This window comes from Hakea prostrata, chromosome 5 (assembly GCF_041222555.1).
Source record: "Hakea prostrata isolate BN-2017 chromosome 5, UWA_Hpros_2, whole genome shotgun sequence".
Taxonomy (NCBI): Eukaryota; Viridiplantae; Streptophyta; class Magnoliopsida; order Proteales; family Proteaceae; genus Hakea; species Hakea prostrata.
The window spans coordinates 17,144,585-17,168,529 of NC_142604.1; the positions used below are offsets into that span (position 1 = coordinate 17,144,585).

Below are 23,945 nucleotides of genomic sequence, written 5' to 3' on the forward strand. Positions count from 1 at the left end.
TGTCTTAAAGATGTTTAGAAGTTGAATCCCCAACAAATTCCGGCAAAAAATCAAGTTTCTGACAAGTTTTTATGGTTGCAGCGAGAGAGAGGCGAGATCTCGCCGAGATATGGCGAGATGTGGCGAGATCTCCCATCTCGCAGATCTCGCCTCTCCTCTCGTCTCGCTATCTCAAAATAGCGAGATATCTCGCGAGAGATCTCCCACCATGGTTAGTCCTATGTCTTCCTCTAACAAAAAGTACCACCATGCATGATTCGCTCGTCTCCATTCTTTTAATAGGTTTTAATTTAGAAAATAACTTATCTTAAGCTAAAGTTATTTGATTCATTAAATTTACAAGTCGCAGTTACTATATCCTTGTTCATGTAAACTGAAGTGCTCTGTTCTTCATGCTGGACATTTTTTTAAGCAAGTTTAATTTATTGAACCACTGAAATCGTCAGATTTTCTTGATGTCTAACATTCACATATTGCCTTTTTAGGATTCAGTTTTTCAGTAAGGGATTATATGGTACTTTTCTAATGAATGTTTTTTCAGTGTCTTTGAAATTTTGATAAATTTAGGCACGAAAAATCATGGACTGATAAGCTTCTGTATCTTTGCATCCTCATTCTGTGGTTTATCTACTAAAATGCTAGGTGTGGCTGATAGTGCATCAGTGTATCAGTTTGTTGCTATTTTTCATTCTAAATTCCTTGTCTAGCTACATTGGACTCTAAAATGTGGAAACAGAAATGAACTGAAGGGTCTGAGTTACTTGTGCAATAGCAACATATCTTGCCAACCCCCAGGCAGCTTCCTTCACTGCAAGCGCAGATGGCCCGTTTGGAATACTGACAACAGTTCGCCTAGCATATGATCAACAACAAGAATCAGCATTTGCATATAGAAGTGTAGAAATAGAAAGTAGGATGTTACTCCTAGAAGCTTTTATGTGCATTCACCATTAGGCAAAGTGTGCCCCTTGCTCATAGTATGCTGCACAACGAGATGCCAGACCATCGAGTCCTTGGCACCATGATTCATCGTTTGATCCAGCCAGTGGCACCAGTCCCTACGTATGAAAATGGTATAGAATCATAAACATGACAAAGGGGCCAACAACTTTAATACAAAGATTTATGTCTATATGCATGCCTCTTGTTATGATCATGCATATGGTTCATTTTCATGTACCAGTTTGTCATCGGATTCATTGTTTCATACATTTCCTTACCTCGTCAACCTTGATTCCTGGCATTATGTTCTGGTCCTTGAGAACATCCACCATTTTCTTACCATCTACTGTAGACTGATAGAGTGTTTCCTCAAACAAGATTGCTCCTGAAATGACTGGCCCAAACCCGGAACAGAGACAAGGAGTGTTCTGTATGCTTGGCGGTTAGCCTTTGTGTTTTCAAGACCAATCAAGGCCAATCTCTTCCCACAAGTTGCATTTGATTCAGCCATGGCCAATATACCTCTGTCAGGTGTTGCAATGCTTTTCTGCAAATACATGACAGTTAGGCTCAGATTTGATGGTATAGAATGATTTACTGAATCAGAAAATTAAATTTGTAAGGCTGTCATGGCCAGCCATAAGTAAGAATCAAAATGTCTAAATCAATAAGTAAAGTGAGGCGGAATCCCACTCTACAACCAACGGAAAGTAGATTGCAAGTCAAAAGAAAGATTACATCTGGTTCTAAGATAAGAAAGAAAGATATAACAAACTAAACTAAAGTCTATTATACTTTATAAAGAACGTCTTCATAAACATAGACTTCATCAATGACGCTCAGACGTTCCGACTCCATAGTAGGGCTAATCCTGGTAACAAGTAAAACCACTTGAGGAATCCTCAAAGTAATCTTCATGGTTGCCAGCAACTTGCGTGAAGTACGCCTCTTCAGTTTGCGCTTCCTCATATTGACCTTCATAGTCATCAGTACCTGTAGAGTAATCTAACAATATATTGCACAAAAGGAATGAGTTTCAAAGAAACCCAGTAAGGCAGTTAATCCATAACAACATAAATAGCAGGATTTCAAAGCAGAGTAAAATGCTATATGATATGAAACACATGATGCAATATGATTCTAACTCTATGTATACTGGTCTCTATTGGCAGACATGCTTTAAGTCATAGCACCGTACTTCTTTGGGAAGGTCTCATCACACAATGCCTTTTGGTAGTGGGTTCGGCATCCCTAGGGACATTCCATGGCTGGGGGTTAAGTCACCACTCTCTCACATCACCATTGGTCTAAGTACTAGCGCATGTCAGGGTCAAAGACTAGCCAAATGCAAGTCTTTTACTTAGTTACATCAAGTCAGATCCAGATACGTCCATTCCTCGCCCTTGGCGATCCTTTCCGGGATCCTTCACACTAGAGTCCTCATAGCCCCTGACTACGGACTCATCAACCCTATAGGTCATCCACATATGGTAAACGGGAAGCTCTCACGTCCCCTCATGGATTGGTTACCGGTCTTGAGCGCCCATGAGCCCAAGTCTATAAATATGCAACTCTACCAACAAATGGCCCCCACAATGTGATTCCTATCCTCTCACGGATTGGTTACTGGTCTTGAGCACCCATGAATCCCCATTGCTACCACGGGTCGTTTGGTCTCAATACCCCTCCGATTAAGGTCTGACATAATAGGACATCCTAGCCAAACACTACTAGACAACCCTAAGTATGTCATCCAACAGTTTAGGAAGGTGTCCAAAGGGCATCTCCGGAAACATCCCATAATATTCCCGTAGTTGTCCAAGGACAGAAGTGTCAAAAGGACACCTCTCCTTTCCAAACCATACTTAATCATTCACAAGCATAAATCCATAACATCACATGTATGGTAACTTCTTATATGGAAAGAAATCAATAATAACATCCAACTTGCATGAATCAATTAACATAAACAAGTAATGCTACTGTAATTCAAAGTAGTTGCATCAGTAGTAGATCATTGTAAAAATCTAATTAAGGAAACAAATCAATGATATTCAAATATAGAAACATAGATTATGCAATCTATGTAATTAAGGAAATAACCATCCTTACCTTATATAACTCGCAAAGGATCTTAGGGAATCAAGTAAGACCTTAACTAAACTTGGGAAGAAAGTCCTAAACAAGTGTATATAATATATTAGGAAAGATACTAAAAATGAAAGATATCAAAACATCCAAAACAGACCAAATATGAGGTTGCTGTACTCATTGGTCGATTGGATTGGTCTACTGCCTCAGTCGACCAACAGAGATAGTGGCCTTCAAAAATCAGAGTTTTAGAATATGAAAGCGAATTTGGTGGTTCAAAAGGTGAAGGATGCGAAGGAAGCTGAGTTTATGGTTCTCACACAAGGATCTTTGTCTGTGTTGGAGTACCAACAGAAGTTTGAGGAGCTTCATTTATTTGCTCCTGATTCTCTGAAGCTTGATCTCGCCAAAGCGAAGAAGTTCTTTAAAGGATTGCGCCCTGCCATTAAAGCTTACCTCACTGTCCAGCTTATAGTGAGCTATGCTCAAGTGGTGTAGAACTCGAAGAAGTTGGAAGAAACTGAGAAGGAGAATGCATGTGTCAAAGGCCCTGGCAGCCTAGGAACCCTGGATTAGTGGATCGTAGTGACCGGCGTTTTGTGAGACCTACACCCTACCCCACTCCTGCTTTTCAGCCTAGGAGTGTAGGTCAGAGCCCTGGTTTTCCGCAGCCCGGCAAGTGTAGACAGTATGACGGGAATCGACCACCAATGAATGTTAGTGCTAGGCCTGTGAATGCGAATCCTAGGCTATTGGTTCAGAAGCCCCCTGTTGCAGCTACTCCAGTTGGACCTAGCAATCCTGTTTGCTTTTTCTGTAAGCAAGCTGGTCATTTTGCTCGTGCCTGTCCGAAGCGACCTGCCTAGCAGCCTGCCCCTGTGGTGAAGAATGCCCCTGCTCCTCCCTCTGGTAGAGTGTTCAATATCTCCAGTACTGAGCAAGATACAAGCCACGATGTGATTACGGGTACATGTTAGTCGCCTATTCCCGCATTTGTCTTATTTGATACGGGTGCATCTCACTCGTCATGCATCCGCATTCATCAGAAGACCGACCTAATCCCGAGAAATTGTCCAGTTGTTTATCGATTAGTACACCTACGGTCCCGTGTGAAACTAGATAAAGGGTTAGTTAAATGTCCTGTGTTGATTGGTGAGAAGAACTTGAAAGCCAATTTGGTACTCTGATATGAAGGAATTTAATGTCATTTTGGGAATTGATGGTTGACAGCCCACAAAGCTGTGTTTCTTGCTCCTCAAGGAAGATTCAGTCCATGTTTGTGGAAGTCCGGTTTTGAATTTCAAGGTGAGAAAAGAAGGGTTTGTAAGAAGATACTGCATGACGATGCAAATCATGCCTTAGTAGATGATGCTTCATCCGAAGGCAAGAGTAAAGTGGAGAATAGAGTGACGAAGTCAAGATTGTCCGTGACTTTTTGATGTCTTCCTTGATGATTTATCCGGAGTGCCTCCAGATAGGGATGTTGAGTTCTATCGATCTCATCCCGGTGCCGCCCGGATCTAAGGCTCCGATAGGATGGCTCCCCCCGAGTGAAGGAGTTACAAAACCAATGAATGAGCTCATGATAGAGGTTCGACAACCTAGTGTGTCACCGGGGAGCCATTTTCGAGTGCGGAAATGATACCAGATATCCAAAGATATCAAAAGAAGAGAGAAAGGCGGAAACTCACCCACGAACGGCGGAACGCAGATGTAAGTCTAAAAGGAATTACAATTGAAACAATAGAAATAAGAAAATAACTAAACTAAGAGTCCTAGATCCTATGATGACATCTTCAAAATAGGGACTTCACGATCCAACAGAGATGTTCCAACCACGGCCGTAATCATAGACGAAATGTGATCGCCGAGGGATCATCGAGTAATCTTGATTGTCACCAACACCGCGTGTAGTACGCTCATCGGCGCGCTTCATTATCGTCCTTCATAGTAGTCGGTACTTGTAGAATAATCTAACGGAACATTGTACAAAAAGGAATGAGTTTCAAAGAAACTCGATAAAGGCGATTAATCCAAAACAACATAAATGGCAGGATTTCAAAGCAAAGTAAAATGCTATATGATATGAAACACATGATGCAATATGATTCTAACTCTATGTATGCTGGTTTCTATTGGCAGACATGCTTTAAGTCATAGCACCGTACTTCTTTAGGAAGGTCTCATCACAGAACGCCTTTTGGTAGTGGGTCCGGCATCCCTCGGTACATTCCATGGCTGGGGGTTAGGTCACCACTCTCTCACATCACCATTGGTCTAAGTATCGGCGCATGTCAGGGTCAAAGCCTAGCCAAATGCAAGTCTCCTACTCAGTTACATCAAGTCAGATCCAGATACGTCCATTCCTCGCCCCTAGCGATCCTTTCCGGTATCCTTCACACTAGAGTCCTCATAGTCCCTGACTACGGACTCATCAACCCTATAGGTCACCCACATATAGTAAACGGGAAGCTCTCACGTCCCCTCACGGGTTGGTTACCGGTCTTGAGCGCCCGTGAGCCCAAGTCTAACCATATGCAACCCTACCGATAAATGGTCCCCACAATGTGATTCCTGTCCTCTCACGGGTTGGTTACCGGTCTTTAGCGCCCATGAATCACATTGTTACCACGGGTCGTTCGGTCTCAATACCCTTCCGATTCAGGTCTAAAGTAATGGGACATCCTAGCCAAACACTACTAGACAGTCCTAAATATGTCATCAAATAGTTTAGGAAGGTGTTCAAAGGGCATCTCCGGAAACATCCCATACTATTCCCGTAGTTGTCCAAGGTCAGAAGTGTCAAAAGGACACCTCTCCTTTCCAAACCATACTTAAGCATACACAAGCATCAATCCGTAACATCACATATATGGTAACCTCATATATGGAAAGAAATCAATAATAACACATAACTTGCATATATTTGGTAAGTAAATCATACACGAATCAATTTGATATAAACAAGTAATGCTACTGAAATCAAGATAGTACAACAGTAGTATCACATTGTAAGAATCTAATTAAAGAAATAAACTAACAAGATTCAAATACCAAAACTAAGATATGCAATCTATGTAGTTAAGGAAATAACCATCCTTACCTTATATAACTCGCAAAGGAATCTTAGGGAATCAAGTAAGACCTTGACTAAACTTGGTAAGAAAGTCCTAAACAAGTGTATACAACATATTAGGAAAGATACCTAGAAGGAAAGATATAAAAACATCCAAAACAGACCAAATATGAAAATGTTGTACTCATTTGTCGATTGACTTGGTCTACTGCCTCAGTCGACCAATGAATCAACAAACAGAGACAGTGGCCTTCAAAATCAGAGTTTCTAGAATATGAAACCGAATTTGGTGGTAGGGTACTAAACAAGTGGTAAACTACAATGGCAGCATACTAGTATATAGAGGACTTCAAAACATTAATCAAATCGAGTTTTCAAGTTACAAACTAGGAACCAAAAAGTTACCCTAATTAGGTCAATCATGGTTCTTGAAGAAAGCATGGTATGATCAAGGATAAAGAACTAGAGAATGATAGGTTACAAATCTTGTAAAGAAAACACAGCGATTAACTACTAGTATGATCAATAAAAATAGATCCAAGAAACTAGGGTTTCAACCTTTATGGCTCTCATGAAAAGGTTATGATCACAGGATGAAAGGGAATAAATGCTTGGCCAATTATAACAAGAAAATCATAGGAATCATGTTTAGATTAACATAAATATTGCCCATGAGGTTTCCCTCACATGGGAGGTTTCTAGAAAGATCATACAAAGGTTAGGGTTTCAAGAAAATCTTCGGCTAGGGTTAAGATCATGATGATGATCATAGATCTCAAAGAATAGAATGAGATCATGGAATAGATGGTTGCAAGAATGCAGCATCTCCTTTCTGATCTCAATCAAGAACAAGATTAAAGAAAAGAAATTCAGAGATGGAGAAGAAAAAGAGAGTGTAGACATACCTTTGATGCAGGAGGAAGAAGATTACTTGAGTTCTTACGAGAAATCAACCCAGGATGCAAGGAAATTGATTGGAATGGAGCTCTGACTCGTTCCAGAGGCTTAGGAGGCAGTGGAGACGAAGTAATCCCGAGATTTGGATTTAAATAGAGTAGCCACGACCTAATTAGCAAAAACAGAACCCATTGGTCGATAGATTGGTCGAATGGTCCAGTCGACTAATGAGTCGACCAATCAGGACCAGCAAGTTCAAACTGTGGATTTGAAGGCTCAGATCAAGTCCAAACATAAAGGGTTTTTGCACACACCTAAAGTGACTTACCTAGTAGGTAGAAATGCCTTCGAACCAATACAGAGAGCACTCCAAGTCCATCAACTAATCCGATCTTCATCAGGATGCAGTTTCCATAAATGAAACACTGACCTCAACACTCATGGATTCCAATCCAGCCACCAAGTCTTCTACTGAAAAGGCCCAAAGCTGATTTCTTGCCTTACTTCGGGTTGTCGGACCTACAAACAACAGGGTTTCTAGGTCAAGGTTAGGGCTGGGTTTCACATTCTCCCCCCTTAAAGAAATTTCGTCCCCGAAATTGAAAGCGTACCTGTGCTTTCAAAGAGGTGAGGAAACTTCTCCTTCTCCCAAGAAACTTCTTCAGGGGTATGGTTCTTCCACCGAATCTTCACCAAAGGGATGGTGCGATTCCGTAGCTACTTGTCCTTATCTAGGATTTCGGCAGGTTCTTCATCATAGGTAAGATCAGCACTAAGTCCTTCAGGTGCTTGCTGTAAAATGTGTTCCGGGTTCTCTATATATTTCCGAAGCATCGAAACATGAAACACATTATGCACAGCAGCAATAGACGGAGGTAATGCTAAACGATACGCAACAGGTCCAACCTTTTCCAAAATCTCAAAAGGTCCAATGAAACAAGGGCTAAGCTTTCCCTTAACATTGAATCTTATCACACCCTTCATTGGTGAAACCTTCAAGAAAACTTTCTCTGCAACTTGAAATTCTAGATCAGTCCTTCTCTTATCAGTATAAGATTTCTGTCTTGATGAGCCAGACTTAATCCTTTCTCTAATCATATCAACCATCGCACTCGTAGCTTCAATCATCTCGGGACCTAAGACCTTTCTTTCACCCGTCTCAGTCCAGTACAATGGTGTCCTACAAGTATTACCATACAAAGCCTTGAATGGAGCCATGCCTATTGTTGCTTGATAACTGTTGTTATAGGCAAACTCAACCAAAGCTAAGTGTTCATCCCAATTTCCACCCATATCCACCACACAAGACCTGAGCATGTCTTCCAAGGTCTGAATTGTTCGCTCAGATTGTCCATCCGACTGTGGGTGATGAGTTGTACTCAAATTCAATTGGGTTCCCAAGGCCTTCTGCAAACTGTTCCAAAACCTTGAGGTAAACCTAGGATCACGATCAGAGACAATACTCATTGGCACTCCGTGTAGACGAACCACATTGTCCACATAAAGCCTAGCTAGCTTATCCAGAGTATGAGTGATCTTCATAGGAATGAAATGGGCTGATTTGGTCAACCTATCAACGATCACCCACAAAGTGTCAATGATGGTTATTTCCTTAACTACATAGATTGCATATCTGTCTAAACTAGCCGGGCTGCTGAAAACCAGGGCTCTGACCTACACTCCTAGGTTGAAAAGCAGGAGTGGGGTAGGGTGTAGGTCTCACAAAACGCTGGTCACTACGATCCATTAATCCAGGGTTCCTAGGCTGCCAGGGCCTTTGCACACGTGCATTCTCCTTCTCAGTTTCTTCCAACTTCTTCGAGTTCTGCACCACTTGAGCATAGCTCACTATAGGCTGGACAGTGAGGTAGGCTTTATTGGCAGGGCGCAGTCCTTTAAAGAACTTCTTCGCTTTGGCGAGATCACGAGCAAAGAAATGAAGCTCCTCAAACTTCTGTTGTTACTCCAACACAGACAAAGATCCTTGTGTGAGAACCACAAACTCAGCTTCCTTCGCATCCTTCCGCCTCTAGGGAAATAGTTCATGCAGAAAGCTTCCTTGAACAACTCCCAAGTTACAATACCCGCATGCAAACCTTCCATAACAGGCTGAGTGGAGGTCCACCAAGCGTCAGTTTCATGTTGCAACTACTGTTCAGCAAACAGAATCTTTTGAGCTTCCGAACATTGTAGATGTCGAAAAGCCTTCTTCTAACTCACGAAGCCACTTGTTAGGAAACAAGGGGTCCTTTGTAACTCCAGTGAAAGTGGGCACTTGCATCTTCAGGATACTCTCCATCTGACGAGTATGAGGAGTTCCAGCCAATCCTCCCGCATTCGGGACTACAGTATGAAGATTTCCGTTGTGAAACTAGATAAAGGGTTAGTTAAATGTCCTGTGTTGATTGGTGAGAAGAACTTGGAAGCCAATTTGGTACTTCTTGATATGAAGGACTTTGATGTCATTTTGGGAATTGACTGGTTTTTTTTTGGATGAATAGGTTGACAGCCCACAAAGCTATGTTTCTTTGTTCCTCAAGGAAGATTCAGTTCCATGTATGTGGAAGTCCGGTTTTTGAATTTCAAGGTGAGAAAAGAAGGGTTTGTAAGAAGATATTGTCTGCATTGATGCAAATCTATGCCCTAGTAGATGATGCTTCATCTGAAGGCAAGAGTAAAGTGGAGAATAGAGTTGACGAAGTCAAGATTGTCTATGAATTTGTTGATGTCTTCCCTGATGATCTATCGGGAGTGCCTTCGGATAGGGATGTTGAATTTTCTATTGATCTCATCCCTGGTGCCGCTCCGGTATCTAAGGCTCCGTATAAGATAGCTCCTACTGAGCTGAAGGAGTTACAAAACCATTTGAATGAGCTCATTGATAGAGGTTTCGTACAACCTAGTGTGTCACCTTGGGGAGCTCCGGTTTTGTTCGTCAAGAAGAAGGATGGTAGTATGCGTCTGTGCATCGACTATCGTGAGTTGAATAAGCTGACCATCAAGAATAGATACCCGCTGCCCAGAATTGATGATCTTTTCGATCAGTTGAAGGGTGCAGCTGTGTTCTCGAAGATTGACTTGAGATCTGGATATCACCAGTTGAAAGTGAAGCCTAGTGATATCTTCAAGACAGCTTTCCGAACAAGGTACGATCATTATGAGTTCAGAGTCATGCCTTTCGGTTTGACTAATGCTCCCTCTGTGTTCATGGAACTCATGAACCGAATCTTTCACGATGTGCTCGATAAGTTTGTGATAGTCTTCATTGACGATATCCTGATTTATTCGAAGAGTGAAGAAGAGCATGCGAGCCATTTAAGTTTCACTTTGCAAAGACTGCGAGAAAAGAAGCTTTATGCCAAGTTTAGCAAGTGTGATTTTTGGCTCAAGAGTGTAGTATTCCTTGGCCATGTGGTTTCAGCTGAAGGTATTCGTGTTGATCCTAAAAAAGTCCAAGCAATGGCTGATTGGGAAAGACCGAAGACGGTTACGGAAATAAGAAGTTTCCTTGGATTGGCGGGTTACTACAGAAGGTTTATTGAGAACTTTTCTCGGTTGGCTGCTCCAATGACTAAGTTAATAAGGAAAGAAGAGAAGTTTGTTTGGTCTGACGCTTGTGAGAAGAAGTTCCAAGAGTTGAAGGATAGATTGACAAGTGGCCCGGTTTTGACTATACCTGATAGTTCCGGTGGTATGACAGTCTATACTGATATTCCGTATCACCCAGGGAAGGCTCATTAGTCAACTGGACCAGTCGACCTCGGTTTTGACTATACCTGATAGTTCCGGTGGTATGACAGTCTATACTGATATTCAGTATCACCCTGGGAAGGCTCAAGTATAGTCAAAACCGGGGCATTTGTCAATCTATCCTTCAACTCTTGGAAATTCTTCTCACAAGCGTCAGACCAAACAAACTTCTCTTCTTTCCTGGTTAACTTAGTCATTGGAGCAGCCAACCGAGAAAAGTTCTCAATAAACCTTCTGTAGTAACCCGCCAATCCAAGGAAACTTCTTATTTCCATAACCGTCTTCGGTCCTTCCCAATCAGCCATTGCTTGGACTTTTTCAAGATCAACGAATACCTTCAGCTGAAACCACATGGCCGAGGAATACTACACTCTTGAGCCAAAAATCACACTTGCTAAACTTGGCATAAAGCTTCTTTTCTCGCAGTCTTTGCAAAGTGAAACTTAAATGGCTCGCATGCTCTACTTCACTCTTCGAATAAATCAGGATATCGTCAATGAAGACTATCACAAACTTATCGAGCACATCGTGAAAGACTCGGTTCATGAGGTCCATGAACACAGCATGAGCATTAGTCAAACCGAAAGGCATGACTCTGAACTCATAATGATCGTACCTTGTTCGGAAAGCTGTCTTGAAGATATCACTAGGCTTCACTTTCAACTGGTGATATCCAGATCTCAAGTCAATCTTCGAGAAAACAGCTGCACCCTTCAACTGATCAAAAAGATCATCAATTCTGGGCAGCGGGTATCTATTCTTGATGGTCAGCTTATTCAACTCACGATAGTCGATGCACAGACGCATACTACCATCCTTCTTCTTGACGAACAAAACCGGAGCTCCCCAAGGTGACACACTAGGTTGTACGAAACCTCTATCAATGAGCTCATTCAACTGGTTTTGTAACTCCTTCAGCTCAGTAGGAGCCATCCTATACGGAGCCTTAGATACCGGAGCGGCACCAGGGATGAGATCAATAGAAAATTCAACATCCCTATCCGAAGGCACTCCCGATAGATCATCAGGGAAGACATCAACAAAGTCATAGACAATCTTGACTTCGTCAACTCTATTCTCCACTTTACTCTTGCCTTCAGATGAAGCATCATCTACTAGGGCATAGATTTGCATCAGTGCAGACAGTATCTTCTTACAAACCCTTCTTTTCTCACCTTGAAATTCAAAAACCGGACTTCCACAAACATGGAACTGAATCTTCCTTGAAGAACAAAGAAACACAGCTTTGTGGGCTGTCAACCTATTCATCCAAAAAAAAACCAGTCAATTCCCAAAGTGACATCAAAGTCCTTCATATCAAAAAGTACCAAATTGGCTTCCAAGTTCTTCTCACCAATCAACACAGGACATTTAACTAACCCTTTATCTAGTTTCACAACGGAAATCTTCATACTGTAGTCCCGAATGCGGGAGGATTGACTGGAACTCCTCATACTCGTCTGATGGAGAGTTTCCTAAAGATGCAAGTTCCCACTTACACTGGAGTTACAAAGGACCCCTTGTTTCCTAACAAGTGGCTTCGTGAGTTAGAGAAGGCTTTTCGACATCTACAATGTTCGGAAGCTCAAATGATTCTGTTTGCTGAACAGAACTTGCAACATGAAGCTGACGATTGGTGGACCTCTACTCGGCTTGTTATGGAAGGTTTGCATGCGGGGGTTGTAACTTGGGAGTTGTTCAAGGAAGCTTTTTGTATGAACTATTTCCCTGAGGCGGTGAAGGATGCGAAGGAAGCTGAGTTTGTGGTTCTCACACAAGGATCTTTGTCTGTGTTGGAGTAACAACAGAAGTTTGAGGAGCTTCATTTCTTTGCTCGTGATCTCGCCAAAGCGAAGAAGTTCTTTAAAGGACTGCGCCCTGCCAATAAAGCCTACCTCACTGTCCAGTCTATAGTGAGCTATGCTCAAGTGGTGCAGAACTCGAAGAAGTTGGAAGAAACTGAGAAGGAGAATGCACGTGTGCAAAGGCCCTGGCAGCCTAGGAACCCTGGATTAATGGATCGTAGTGACCAGCGTTTTGTGAGACCTACACCCTACCCCACTCCTGCTTTTCAGCCTAGGAGTGTAGGTCAGAGCCCTGGTTTTCAGCAGACCGGCTAGTTTAGACAGATATGCAATCTATGTAGTTAAGGAAATAACCATCATTGACACTTTGTGGGTGATCGTTGATAGGTTGACCAAATCAGCCCATTTCATTCCTATGAAGATCACTCATACTCCGGATAAGCTAGCTAGGCTTTATGTGGACAATGTGGTTCGTCTACACGGAGTGCCAATGAGTATTGTCTCTGATCGTGATCCTAGGTTTACCTCAAGGTTTTGGAATAGTTTGCAGAAGGCCTTGGGAACCCAATTGAATTTGAGTACAGCTCATCACCCACAGTCGGATGGACAATCTGAGCGAACAATTCAGACTTTGGAAGACATGCTCAGGTCTTGTGTGGTGGATATGGGTGGAAATTGGGATGAACACTTAGCTTTGGTTGAGTTTGCCTATAACAACAGTTATCAAGCAACAATAGGCATGGCTCCATTCAAGGCTTTGTATGGTAATACTTGTAGGACACCATTGTACTGGACTGAGACGGGTGAAAGAAAGGTGTTAGGTCCCGAGATGATTGAAGCTACGAGTGCGATGGTTGATATGATTAGAGAAAGGATTAAGTCTGCTCAGTCAAGACAGAAATCTTATGCTGATAAGAGAAGGACTAATCTAGAATTTCAAGTTGCAGAGAAAGTTTTCTTGAAGGTTTCACCAATGAAGGGTGTGATGAGATTCAATGTTAAGGGAAAGCTTAGCCCTCGTTTCATTGGACCTTTTGATCTACTTAGTGCTGATCTTACCTATGATGAAGAACCTGCCGAAATCCTAGATAAGAAGGACAAGCAGCTACGGAATCGCACCATCCCTTTGGTGAAGATTCGGTGGAAGAACCATACCCCTGAAGAAGCTTCTTGGGAGAAGGAGAAGTTTCCTCACCTCTTTGGAAGCACAGGTACGCTTTCAATTTCGGGGACGAAATTTCTTTAAGTGGGGAGAATGTGAAACCCAGCCCTAACCTTGACCCAGAAACCCTGTTGTTTGTAGGTCCGACAACCCGAAGTAAGGCAAGAAGTCAGCTTTGGGCCTTTTCAGTAGAAGACTTGGTGGCTGGATTGGAATCCATGAGTGTTGAGGTCAGTGTTCCATTTATGGAAACTGCATCCTGATGAAGATCGGATTAGTTGATGGACTTGGAGTGCTCTCTGTATTGGTTCGAAGGCATTTCTACCTACTAGGTAAGTCACTTTAGGTGTGTGCAAAAACCCTTTATGTTTGGACTTGATCTGAGCCTTCAAATCCACAGTTTGAACTTTCTGTCCTGATTGGTCGACTGGACCAGTCGACCAATCAATCGACCAATGGGTTCTGTTTTTGCTAATTAGGTCGTGGCTACTCTATTTAAATCAAAATCTCGGGATTACTTCGTCTCCACTGCCTCCTAAGCCTCTGGAACGAGTCAGAGCTCCATTCCAATCAATTTCCTTGCATCCTGGGTTGATTTCTTGCAAGAACTCAAGTAATCTTCTTCCTCCTGCATCAAAGGTATGTCTACACTCTCTTTTTCTTCTCCATCTCTAAATTTCTTTTCTTTAATCTTGTTCTTGATTGAGATCAGGAAGGAGATGCTGCATTCTTGCAACCAGCTATTCCATGATCTCATTCTATTCTTTGAGATCTATGATCATCATCATGATCTTAACCCTAGCCGAAGATTTTCTTGAAACCCTAACCCTTGTATGATCTTTCTGGAAACCTTTGGTAACCTCCCATGCGAGGGAAACCTCATGGGCAATATTTATGTTAATCTAAACATGATTCCTATGATTTTCTTGTTATAATTGGCCAAGCATTTATTCCCTTCCATCCTGTGATCATAACCTTTGGCATTCTATTTTTATTGATCATATTAATAGTTAATCGCTGTGTTTTCTTAACAAGATTTGTAACCTATCATTCTCTAGTTCTTTATCCTTGATCATACCATGCTTTTTTCAAGAACCATGATTGACCTAATTAGGGTAACTTTTTGGTTCCTAGTTTGTAACTTGAAAACTCTATTCGATTAGTGTTTTGAAGTCCTCTATATACTAGTATGCTGCCATTGTAGTTTACCACTTGTTTAGTACCCTTTTGAACCACCAAATTCGGTTTCATATTCTAGAAACTCTGATTTTGAAGGCCATGGGAAACGACCAGTGTGATTCAATTGGTCTGTTTGGATGCTTATATCTTCCTCAGGTACTCCTAATATGTTGTATACACTTGTTTAGGACTTCTACCAAGTTTAGCAAGGTCTACTGATCCTAAGATCCTGCGAGTTATATAAGGTAAGGATGGTTATTTCCAACACATAGATTGCATATCTTAGCGATTGAATTGTTAGTTTATTCTTTAATTAGATCACAAGATACACGTGACATCTTGATTGAGCATTACGTTTAAAAATGATTGGTAGATACACCAAATATAGCAAGTTATGTGTTATTATGATTTCTCCAATATGAGGTTACCATATATGTGATGTTATGGATTGATGCTGTGTATGCTTAAGTATGGTTTGGAAAGGAGAGGTGTCCTTTGACACCATCCGGGGACAACTACGGGAATAGTATGGGATGTTCCGAGATGCCCTGACACCTTCCTAAACTATTGGATGGGACGTTTGAGAGCTTCCCGTTTACGATATGTGGGACCATTTACGGTAGGGTTGCAATGAACGGGCGGCCACCCCGTGAGGGGACGTGAGAGCTTCCCGTTTACTATATGTGGATGACCTATAGGGTTGATGAGTCCGTAGTCAGGGACTATGAGGACTCTAGTGTGAAGGATACCTGAAAGGATCGCCAGGGGCGAGGAATAGACGTATCTGGATCTGACTTGATGTAACTGAGTAGGAGACTTGCATTTGGCTAGGCTTTGACCCTGACATGCGCCGGTACTTAGACCAATGGTGATGTGAGAGAGTGGTGACCTAACCCCCAGCCATGGAATGTACCGAGGGATGCCGGACCCACTACCAAAAGGCGTTCTGTGATGAGACCTTCCTAAAGAAGTACGGTGCTATGACTTAAAGCATGTCTACCAATAGAGACCAGCATATATAGAGTTAGAATCATATTGCATCATGTGTTTCATATCATACAGCATTTTACTTTGCTTTGACATCCTGCCATTTATGTTGTTATGGATTAACTGCCTTACTGAGTTTCTTCGAAACTCATTCCTTTTTGTACAATGTTTTGTTAGATTATTCTACAGGTACTGACTACTATGAAGGACTGTACAATGAAGCACAAACCGATGAAGCGTACTACACGCAAGGTGTTGGCGACAATCAAGATTACTCTGATGATCCCTCAGGCGATCACATTTCATACTACGATTAGAGGCAACGTGGAATTGGAACATCTCTGTTGGATTGATGAAGTCCACTATTTTGAAGATGTCATCTATAGGATAAAAGACTCTTTAAGTTTAGTTATTTTCTTATTTCTATTGTTTCAATTGTAATTCCTTTTAGACTTACATACTGCGTTCCGCTGTGTCTGTGGAGTGAGTTTCCGCCTCTCTCTACTTCTTTTGATATCTTCAAATATCTGGTATCATTTTCCGCACTCTGATTATATTATTTATTCATTTCTTGACTTTAATCTTTTGTTTATAATATTTAAACCATGATTATTTCCTGTTTATGATTATGTTTTTGTATATGTGGGAGGATGATTTCCTCGATACTTGATCTTCGGGGCTGTGGATCACACACTCGGGTATGCCAGGTAAGGTACCGGTTGTGTGGATGTGACAGAGTGGTATCAGAGCAACTGTTACTTCTAGAGAGCTTGTGTTTCTATGTCATCCTTTAGAAAATTTGTGCTCTTGTGGTGGAGAACAGGCAACAGTGAAAGGAACATGTCAAGGAATGACTAGATAGTTCTGAATTTGGTTACTACACACATTCAGTTGGTTAAATCCTGCGCCCCTAAACATGGACTAACCCAGATTCCCTGTGTGGTCTAAGATTCATAACCTGCGATTCATTAATTTCATTTGCATCTCTTGCTAATAAACCTTTCTTACTTTAGTCAACTTTAGCTTTATGTTAGATGAAAGTTACTGATTCTTAATGAAGTGGTAGCAAGAAGCAAAAAAAAACTATCTAGATAGAAAGAGATAAGAAGCAATGAGTAACAACTAACACAGATAACTATGAAAGTTAAAGAAAGAACAGATTAAGAGATTACTGACTTCTGGAAATAGCTTGTGAAGAAGGTATCAGGATCAATGGACTTGAAAGCTTTGAGGAAAGTCCTCATATTGCCAATCAAAGGCCACCCATATCGCATGGAGGGATATTAGCCCGTTTATGACCCAGTTTGGATTCATATAACCAGGAATTAACATTCTTGAGCAATCCGCAACACCCAATAAACCCTCCAATCAGAACTGTCAATCCTACCCAGAGTAACCCACTCTCCATCTTTTTCTCTCCTTTTGGCTACTCACTCTTCAAAGTTCAGAATTGCAGACACCTATGACTCAGTTCTCCCTCTATAGCTGTATTTATAGCAAAGGAAGGAGGAGAAGAGCGGGGAGAGAAAGCGAGAGAGATTGTGACAGACCAAAGATGAATTTTTGTCCACCAAGTACAGCTATAGAGGGATTTCGGTTGCCTTGAAAGAAAAAAAAAATCATTTGAGCAAATTCGGGGAACAGAGGGATTAATTTATCGGATTCTCTCCCAATGAGAGGTAATTTCTCCTACAAAAGGGATTAATTTAATTTTCTCTGTTCTTTGTTTGGGAAAGAAATAAAAAAACGAGTCTACCTGGTAGAGAGGTCGAGAGTTGCAGAACTTCTTCACCTTCTGATATTGCAACTAAAGAACAGCTGCAGTGAACGATGGTTGAAGCCGTAGGACAAAAATCCGGTGATTCGTGAGGAACGATGGCACCTGAGGTCTTCAAATGGAAGAACAGCGGCAGCGAAAGATGGCACCTGAGTTCTTAAGAACAGCGGCAGCCGAAGAGGGAAAAACTGAACGAGGGAAGAAGTTCGTTCAAGCCCCAACTCTCATTTTGAAAATGGAATGTTTTTGACCGTTAGATAGAATTTAATACGTGTCAAAAATCCAAGGGAGAACAGGGGAAACCGGAGGATGTCAGAACCGTAGCGGACAAAAATCCATCACTCATAGTTGCAAAATTGATTTTCAGGTTATTCTCCTCATTTGTATTTATATTTGGGATTTACTTTCTCACACATTAGATCTCTAATGATTTGTAACCATACATTTTGCACCTTTAGTATGATCATTTCTTCTTTGTTATAAAGAATTATAATTTGTAGCTGGTGCCATGGTCTGATCTATAGGATGGGAAGGTCTCTCAACTTGAGCATGTTTTCATCCAAGGTAGCAAAGTCAGGAAACTTTATTATTTATCATATGATAAATTTATTGCTTGATTATTTGATTATATTGTAACTACCGCATAGTCAGAAACAAAGGTGTCTAGAGCAGACCAAACTCCATACCATAAACTAATTTGAGTTATAAATTCATCAGGTTTATGATCATACCTGACATACTGAAGAATGCACCGATGTTCTAGAGGCTTGATGCTAGAATCAAGGTATTCACACCACACACACATGATTGGTTTTCATTATTTCATCACATATAAGGTTATGTTGTTCTTAACCATCTCTGTTTACTCTTCCAAGGGAAGGGCTCAGCTCTTGGAGTAGGTCACGGTCTTGCTATTGCGATGTTAATTTTTTACTACGCACAAATTTTCGTTCTGCTGTGCCAGCATCCTTTTGAGGTAATCCAGGGCCCTTTGGGTTCTTCTGGTAGGTATTCCAGGAACCCTTGTGATGGAAACCAGGTCTAGGGTTAGGGTTATTTTAGTAATTTTCCTAGACTTAGGGTTTGTCCCGGAAATTCTGGCAAAGGGGGAGACTGAAACAGGGGGCTTTACGTTATACTAAAGCTCTAAAACCCAGCTGTACTTGGTTATTGAGATCTGAAATTTATCAAACTTAGGGTTTCAGAAGCTCTTAAAATTTGGCAGAATTCTTCCTGCGAAGAAGATAAAGTGCTGGATTTTAGAACTTGAGAAAAACAAGGTTAAATAAGAAGGGAACTGTAGGGTTAATACCTAAAGGATGATATGACCTAATTGGAGTGAAAAGGGAGGCTTAAAGGGGCTGGGAAAAGGAAGATGCAGGTATTGGGTTCTAGGGTAGCTGTAGGGAAGAAGGGGAAGTTGGGGAGATGTGGTTTTAGGGAAGAGTTGGAGGAAGGGCCTAAATAGGGTTGTGGTAGGGTAGGGGAGAGACTGGGGAAGCTATGGGGTATGAGAAGACTGCTACACAGGTGTGGCAGCAAGGGGGTAGGGGAAGTTGCACCGAACAGGGGAGGGGCAGGGTATGGGTGCGATGGCTTAGGGGAGGTGAGAAAGGGGTGGACGTACTTGGGGCTGCTGGTCAAAGGCTTGAGGGCTGCTGGTCAAAGGCTTGAAGACTGCTGTAAACTTGATTGAATGCTTTAATACTTGAAGAATGTTTGTTGATGATTGAAACCAGAAAATTAGAATGTTCAACTTGACAACCGCCGGGTCCCCCTTCAAAGGAACCCTGCCACACCTTGGCATTAAACACTCAATGATCTTTATTCATCCAAAAACTGAAAATTACATTGAATGAATATGCTATTTATAGCCTTAAAACATAAGACTCTAAATGGGGTTGGAAATCCCTAATAGATAAACATCCCACTCTAGACCAAAACACTCAAAGGGATTCAAATTAGTACAAGACTACAACCCTAAGATTGGAATCTTACTAAAACAGTATAATTTAGCTTTAAAATACATGCTAATTAAGATAACTTAGGACTCAGTTACAACTTTAAATCAAACTAGAATTCTCTAAACAAAACCAAACTCCTAAAAGATAAGAACCCTCTTGGATGAGTAATCTTATCTTATCCAAAACTAACTTATAATGGACTTGTACTCTTCATATCTCAAAATTTACAAACCCAATAAAAAACTAAAATTAGATCCATAACCCTTGGATCAAGGGGATTCAATCCAGACCCATATTGAGCTTTAAAAGGCCTTGAAAATGACCAAAATGCCTTTAAGGCTGATTCAACTAGCTTTAGATTAGTTTCTTTGGTCCGAGTTTTGAGCCCAATTATTATTATTTTATTTTATTTATTTATTTATTTATTTTTTGGGGGGGGGGGGGTCAACCATGTTCACATCACCTTGTAAGCTAAATCACTTGAACAATATCAAAGCCTAAACGCAAGTTGACTTGTGATCATCTGTAATGGAGGGGATGCCTAACGGCTTAGTACAGTGGTTTCGTGCATGGGGACTAAGAGGCAAAAATGGTGGGTAGGCACCAGATCTACGAAATGGCTGATGGGTGAAGCTGAAATTATGCAGCGAGGCCCCAAGATCCTTAGGTTGCAAGTCCAGGACAACCAAGAGGGTACTTGGGACGGGGGTGCATGGACGTATATGGAAGAGTTTGCCATTAGGTGGGAGGGTAAATTGTTAGAAGATTCACTAGATTACATATCGTAAGAATTGTCACAGAATTCATCCAGGTGGTATGACCAATGTGCTTGTTCAGCAGTTTATTTCCTGGTTTTCCAACCAAAAAAATTGTGATCTTCTATAAATAATTTATTGCTTGTTATGCAAGAAAAAAGAAATGATTTCTAGCTTTGACCAATAGCATGAAGTTTGCCAGTAACAAAAGGGAGAAGACAAATTAATGACTGTATGAATGGGAAACCTATTTTCTTGTTTAGAATTTAGAGTCTAGTGGTTAATGCAACTAAAATACCTAATACAAAGAATTCGTATCTGCATATGTTCTCTCTAGAAATTTAGAATTCTAATGTTAAGCTGACTAAAGCATCTGCTAAAGTGAATTTGTCAGTGTATGTTTGACTTTAAGAAGTCATAGTTTCTACTTATTTCGAAGTATATCCTTTTGTAAACCAACTGATCAAATCTTACTTTTTAGACTTCTTTTGCCACCTGATTACATCATATGGTTGCTCCATGCTCTTTCTGTGGTGTATGGACAGCATCCATGCCAACTATGTTATGCACCATAGTAATACATTGGCAAATCCAAAAGAATGCTTGTAAAGGCTTATGGGCTTATGCCAATAAAACATATTTATTTCACGATCCTCAATCCATATGAACTTGAACCACTTGACTGTATAATGTACCAAAAGAAGAGAGAGGGGAGGAAGTAGAAAAACATCCATCTGTGGTTACCTTTTACATATGTACTAATGTACCTTATATCCTGTTTGCAATTTTATTTGGTATATAGAATCTGCAGTACACCTAGTATTTCATGAAATATTGTTGCCTGATCTGATTTTGCAATTTACTGAAGCTGTTTGTGCTTTGAAGGTGTTTTAGTTACATGTGTAGGACTTCAATGTTCACTTCATTGATGGTGTTTTCATAGAAAAGGAAGAAATGATATTGTTCTTTCAAGTCCAGAAAATGTGGTTGATGAACACATAAATCAGTCCAAGCAATATTTGTTTGTTCCAGAAACATTTCCATAATGAGTACAATGACAATGCTTTAGATTGGTTGCGTTTGTCTCTTATTTGGTATGAAACTAGTTCTTGGTGAAGTGATTCTTCAGATAGCCTTCTTACCTGTTACCATATTAAACATAAGAGATGAATTCAAGAAGAATTTCAAATAGACTTATTTGCCAATTTGCAGTTGGATCCTTTGTTACTGATTTAGATTACCTGAGTGCAAGTTGGAGAACCGGATAACCTTATGATTAGATAGAATGTGGACTAAGACATATTTACTTTCTTATCTGCAGGCTCAGGCTGCTGGACGTGGTGCTGCTCCTGGTAGGGGCATTGTGCCACCTGTACGGAGGTAACCTGTAATTTGGGAAGGAATCCTGGCTGCTTATTTCCTTGATGGGGAGTTGAGTTCTCACAAGTATACTGTCTTCGTTAGTGTAAGAAGTGGTTGCTAAGGAATGGTGATGCAAATGGTTTTGTTTGTAGTTGATGTCATCCGGTTTTCACCCGAATTTCTCCCTGGATTCATCTGGAACGAATGACACCTAAATTTTGATTGCAGAACCTTTGTTTTTGCCTATGTATTCCAATAGGATAGGAGATGTTCTAGACACTGCTGAAATGTTATGGAATAGTTTACTGATAAAGAGTTGAAACTTTTCTTCACTTTCCTGTTTACTCCTTTGTTTCCTCTATTCTCTGGGTCATGCATTGGCACACATTCAAATGGAAAAAATGGCCGAGTGCAGACTTGATGCCTGTACAAAGCTTGACTGGGTTTGTCTGGATACTGATAAAATGCTCACGTTTTAAGCCAAAACTTGGACATGGGCTTCAATATATTGGCTGAACTTGAGATTGGCCAGCCAGGAGCTATTCAAGTGATAATGATTCTACATCCAATATTGGGAAAACAATGGTCCCTCATTATATTGGCCGAGCTGACAGTAATGGAAGAAATATATTGTTTCTTGGGTAGAAAGGAATGATAGAAAATTAAAACAAGAGGAGCTACCGAATTATATATAAAACTAGAGACTCCTAATCCTAGTGGGAGTGAATACTTTTTAACTTGAAAACGTAATCATATTAATAATAGAAGTTTAACTAAACAAATATACACTCAACCATATATAGCGTTAAATCTGAGTTTCTGATGATCATCTGTCGTTTTTCTCAAAGTTCTTGTTTAATTGGGAATTTCTTATTTCGTTTGTCATTCCTACTAGTAGTTCAGCAGTTCCTCTTCTCTCCCGAGTAAACCTCACCATTTACATCTCCATTTCCATTTTAGTTCATTTTGAGTGTTTTTCCTGCAATTCTTAATCCATCCTCTTTCAAGCAAAAATGACTGACATGATCCTCCATGGTACTGCTGTATGGGATTCATCAAACATCAACGAAAATTCTATAGCTTCCACTGAAGTTCATTATGAATATCATCTGGCAGCACCGCTTCCTCCTCAAGAAGCTTGTATGATTTGCTTCCGCGAATATCCATTCTCGGAGCCACCTTCTACCCACTTTTTCCATCATGACTGCATCCTAGAGCAGTTGAGAACGTCCTCTGAAAAATGGATTCATACTTTGACAAATGAGTATTTTGCTTCCCTGAAATCAGACCCACCAACCTGGTCGACTGATTTCTTTGCTTCCCTCAAATTAGATTCATGTTCGTCCTCCATGAAGTTGTTGACTTGGAAACCACCACCTCTTGATTGGGTTGCCATCAACACTGATGCATCTAAAAGATTAGATAGAGCGGGCTATGGAGTCATAGCTAGAGATAGCAAAGGAAATGTCTTATGTGACAGTCGCTGGTGGTGCAGATCCAAACAAAGGGATCTTAGAGTTAGAGCGGATCTTAGAGTTAGAGCTTGAAGCCTTAAAAGGAGGTATGATACTAACGGCAGAAATGGGCTTCAATAAAATTGAAATAAATTCTGACTCAGAACTATCAGTTAAATATGTGAACAAGGAGATACCAGCTCCTAGGTGCTTTAGAGAGCTTCTAGAGGAAATTGAGGGGTTGATCCCTATTTTTTTGGATATTCACTTTATATTTGTGTATATGGAGATAAACAATTGCGCAGATATATTATCGAAAATGCGCATTCCCTTCTCGTATGAGTTTCACGTTGATTTATTTTGTCCTCCACAAAATCTCAGTAATGCTATTGCTAGAGATGCATCTGGATGTATATATTTGAGAATGAAATAAATATGTCTTAAAAAAAATTATCTCCTATACATTTCTTTTATTTGTGGATATAGTATAAAAATGAAAAATAAATAAGGTTCAATTACAGTCTTGAAGTTAAAGATCTCTACCACCCATCATAACACATTAGCATTTTTGTAAACAATTATTTTGACAACGTATAGTGAAAAAGTATTTCCATCAAATAAACTGATTCTCTTTTGTTCTATCAGCAACGGTTCTCAATGGAGATCAAACCTATTCTCATGATTTGGTGCTGGTGAAGCTATTCCTCCCTACACATGAGGCTGTTTATAGGCGGTTGAAGTTGA

At 40.7% G+C, this 23,945-nt stretch overlaps 1 protein-coding gene across 3 annotated transcripts in view; it reads left to right on the plus strand.

The window, feature by feature from the left end:
* LOC149015509 (uncharacterized) overlaps positions 1–22,107 on the plus strand; it is a 28,083-nt gene extending 5,976 nt beyond the window's left edge. Inside the window, exon 6 of one of the 3 annotated variants that reach the window (XR_016173416.1) lies at positions 21,707–21,791. Coding sequence is in view for 1 of the 3 variants with exons in the window: in XM_089155296.1 (XP_089011422.1) it covers positions 21,707–21,769 (63 nt within the window). In the remaining 2 variants the exon portion in view is untranslated. Of the gene's footprint in view, positions 1–16,066; positions 16,235–21,706 lie in introns of those variants that run through there. The other 2 variants (XR_016173417.1, XM_089155296.1) reach the window with 2 other exon arrangements.
* The last annotated feature ends 1,838 nt before the right edge of the window (positions 22,108–23,945 follow it).